This window comes from Talpa occidentalis, unplaced genomic scaffold (assembly GCF_014898055.3).
Source record: "Talpa occidentalis isolate TD23 unplaced genomic scaffold, MPIMG_talOcc4v2.1 talOcc4.3, whole genome shotgun sequence".
Taxonomy (NCBI): Eukaryota; Metazoa; Chordata; class Mammalia; order Eulipotyphla; family Talpidae; genus Talpa; species Talpa occidentalis.
In genome coordinates, this window is record NW_023603184.1 from 893,147 (window position 1) to 896,772 (window position 3,626).

At 37.0% G+C, this 3,626-nt stretch overlaps 1 protein-coding gene across 1 annotated transcript; it reads left to right on the forward strand.

Moving 5' to 3' along the window:
- The first annotated feature begins 437 nt into the window (after nt 1-437).
- LOC119254341 (olfactory receptor 5B3-like) lies at nt 438-1,376 on the forward strand. The gene has a single exon (XM_037521450.1). The coding sequence runs from the start codon at nt 438-440 to the stop codon at nt 1,374-1,376; it is 939 nt and encodes a 312-aa protein (XP_037377347.1).
- Nucleotides 1,377-3,626: the final 2,250 nt, after the last annotated feature.

Genomic DNA, 3,626 nt, shown 5'->3' on the forward strand with positions numbered 1-3,626 from the left:
AATGTAAGTGAAACTAATAATTACCCAACCTCACAAATTGTTGAGAAGAATCAGTGAACACAGCTACAATGTCTAAGCAGTGTAAAATATAATTGTCTAGTGAAAGCTTAGCTCTTATTTATAAATTGTAGAATTGCCCTGATGAAAAATTCACTATTCCAAGTCTCATTCTAAAAATATGAAGGAATTAAAAACTGACTAGGTAATCCATGAAGATTCCTTATTTCATTAGTTTAGAATTCCAAATAATTTAGACATTAAAACATGCATTGAAGGACATATTCTTAGGTACAGAGAGTCTTGATATAAATACTCTTGCTGTAATAAAATAATGACCCTGGTATATAAACATATAATTTTCATTGTAATTTCCACATCTAACTCTATATTCCTTTATATCTTTTTGCTGGAGGAAATCTGATTTCTAAACAAGCTCCATGGAGAACACCACAGAAGTGACCCAGTTCGTCCTCCTAGGACTGACCAAAGCCATAAACCTACGAACCCCACTTATAATGATGTTCATTCTTATATATGTCATTAACGCCATTGGGAACCTGGGGATGATCCTGTTGATTTTTGTGGACTCTCGTCTCCACACGCCCATGTACTTCTTCCTCAGTAATCTGTCTCTGATGGACTTCTGTTACTCTACGTCTGTATTCCCTACAGTCATGGCTGGTTTATTTATAGGAGATGAGGTCATCTCCTACAACGCATGTGCTGCCCAGATGTTCTTTTTTGCAGCCTTTGCCACGGGGGAAATTTTCATCTTGGCTGCAATGGCCTATGACCGCTACGCAGCCGTGTGCAAACCCCTGCATTATACCACCATCATGACTACAGGTGTGTGTGCATGTCTGGCCACAGTCTGCCATGCTGGTGGTTTTCTGAATGCCGTCATCCATGTTATAGAAACATTCGGCCTCACTTTCTGCAGCTCCAATATGGTCCATCACTTCTTCTGTGATATTCCAGCAGTCATGGCTCTATCTTGCTCTGATAAGCATGTTGCTGAGATGGTTGTTGTTTATGTAGACACCTTCAATGTCTCTTCTGCTCTTTCGGTTATCTTCGTATCCTACGTGTTCATTTTTATCACCATCTATAGGATGCGCTCATCTGCAGGCTATCAGAAGGCTCTGTCCACCTGTGCTTCTCACGTCACCGCCATCACCATCTTCTTTGGGACGATCATCTTCATGTACCTACAGCCCAGCTCCAGCCATTCCATGGACACGGACAAAATGGCGTCTGTGTTTTATACTATGGTCATCCCCATGCTGAACCCCATAGTCTACAGCCTGAGGAACAAGGAGGTCAAGAATGCAATCAAGAAGGTGGGTGAGAAGACAAAATCGTCTCTGGGATTCTGATTTAACATTGTGTGGGGCATAATTAGCTACTTTCATTCCTCTCCATCTTCTTCATGTGCTGACTTACAATCTAAGATAAACCTTTAAGTCCTGAAGTGATGCCCTCACCTTTTCTAAAGTCTATTGTCTAGAATGGGGAAATCTGACAACAATGGAAGTTTAACTAAGAATGGCTAAGGGGAAGCATAAAATGCTTGGTTCTACCTTTCAAAAATGCATATTAAGGATATTTGACATATTCATTTTCTCTCTGTGCATTTTCTCTGCTGTGGGCAATGTAAATACATGGTTGTAGCTAAGCAGCAAGAGGTAAATGAGAATATTCTTTTTAACAAGCTAATTTAAATATTAAATATTGACATATAAAATATATCAAGGTGTTTTTAGTTGTAAAATAATCTAAGAGTCGTAAGTTGAGAAGAAACAGATACAGACATAATACTATGTGTTAGATCATTGGCATATTTTATTGATAGAATATAGTTAGTATTATAAATGAATCAAAAATTCTACATTGTCTGAGTCATTTTGTTGGGCTTATATTTTCCCATTATGCCTTTCAAAAGGAAAATAGTCACCACACAAAATAAGGAAGAACAATAAAATCTTTTACAATTTCAGTATAGATGACTGCTCTCTTGCATTGTTCAAAAAATGCACTGATACATTAATAATGCATTTTACATCTATAAGTACTTTAGACAATTATGTTGCTTATTAATTGTTAATTTAGTAAAGTTGCATTATATTTTTTCATTTCTCCAGTTATTTATCACAGTTAATTTCCAATGATTTTTTCACAATTTCCTCACAAGTTCAAACAGATTCTACGTCAAGGACTTTTGTCCTTGGTGTGAAAGTTCTACGTAAATGACACCTTATCCCAGGCATTGTCTTCCACAAGCATCTTCATAAATATCATCACCCACCCCATGTGCACTATTCCCTCATCCTGTGTGATTCTTCATAGTTAGATTGACATTGCCTAACTATATATTATTTCCTCACTAATATATATCTCTCTCTACAGCTAGACTATAAATTTGAAGAAATCAGTGATGTTGTTTTCATTAAAACATGATCCTCATGCTTAAATATGTGTGTTGCTTTGTAGATTCTCAATAAATGCTTGTAAACTGAATGCATGAAATAAAGGCTGGGCTCTAATTGTCCCAATGTGTTAAATCTTTGATCCTCTGATAATAGTGCTCCCCTACAATTTAGAGCTGCCAGATAGACTTTAATAGCACCCTGAGCTATTTAACAGGATTGCTCAAGAGTGTCATCTCAAACCACCTCATGAACAGAACCTCATTTCATCTCTAGACTCTTTCAGGAGGGGTATACAATATTATTACCCCTCCATTTATAGGTGATAGTAAAGTGAAGAGAGATTAAACTACTTGACCAAGAACATCCTGAAAAGCATGACAGGGAACTAGAACTTAAAAATAGTTCTCGTGACAGCACAGCTCACATTCATGACAACCACACTTGAATGCTTTGATGAAAGAGATAATTCTGTGGGGGTTTGTTAGTGGGCGTGGTGTGAAATACATTTAAGCAGTATGAATCTATCGCCCTATATCATATTGTGTTGTAAACCTCAACACAGTGTTATATGTCACCTCATAAAAAATAAATATAATAAGCATTCACCTAAAATATTGCAGATTATGAAATGAGCAGAAGGGCTAAATAGACACTTCAAACACAAACATGGCCAAGAGGTGCATGACAAAGTGCTCGTCATCATTTACCATCAGGGAAGTGCAGATCAAAACTTCCATGAGACACCAGCTCACCCCTGTGAGAATGGCCCATCTCGAAAAGACCTGAAACTAGACATGATGAGGGCTTGGGAAAAAAGGGACCTCTTGCACTCTTGGTGGGAATGAGTCATCCACAGTGTTGTAAAACATTATTACCTCCATAAGGAATACAACTTTCAAGAAGACTTTAGTGAAGTTATAGGGACAAGATAAGGATGTAAAATTTAGATGTTCTATTCTCAAGCAATGACCCCTGACAATGAAATTAAGGAAGCAACTGCATTCATAATAAATCTGAAAGAGAAAATAAACCATCGAGAGATAAAATTAACTAAAGATATGACTGAATTATACTCAAAAAACTCGAAATAATGTTGAAAATAATTTCAATAGACCTAAATAAATTTACAGAACCCCATGTTTAAAAACTCTCTCTCCTTCTCCCTGCTGAATGGGAAGGGCACAAGAGACTATAGTG

Bases quoted from the DNA above. Each gene is read 5' to 3' on its own strand.
- LOC119254341 (XM_037521450.1), top strand. From the start codon at position 438: ATGGAGAACACCACAGAAGTGACCCAGTTCGTCCTCCTAGGACTGACC.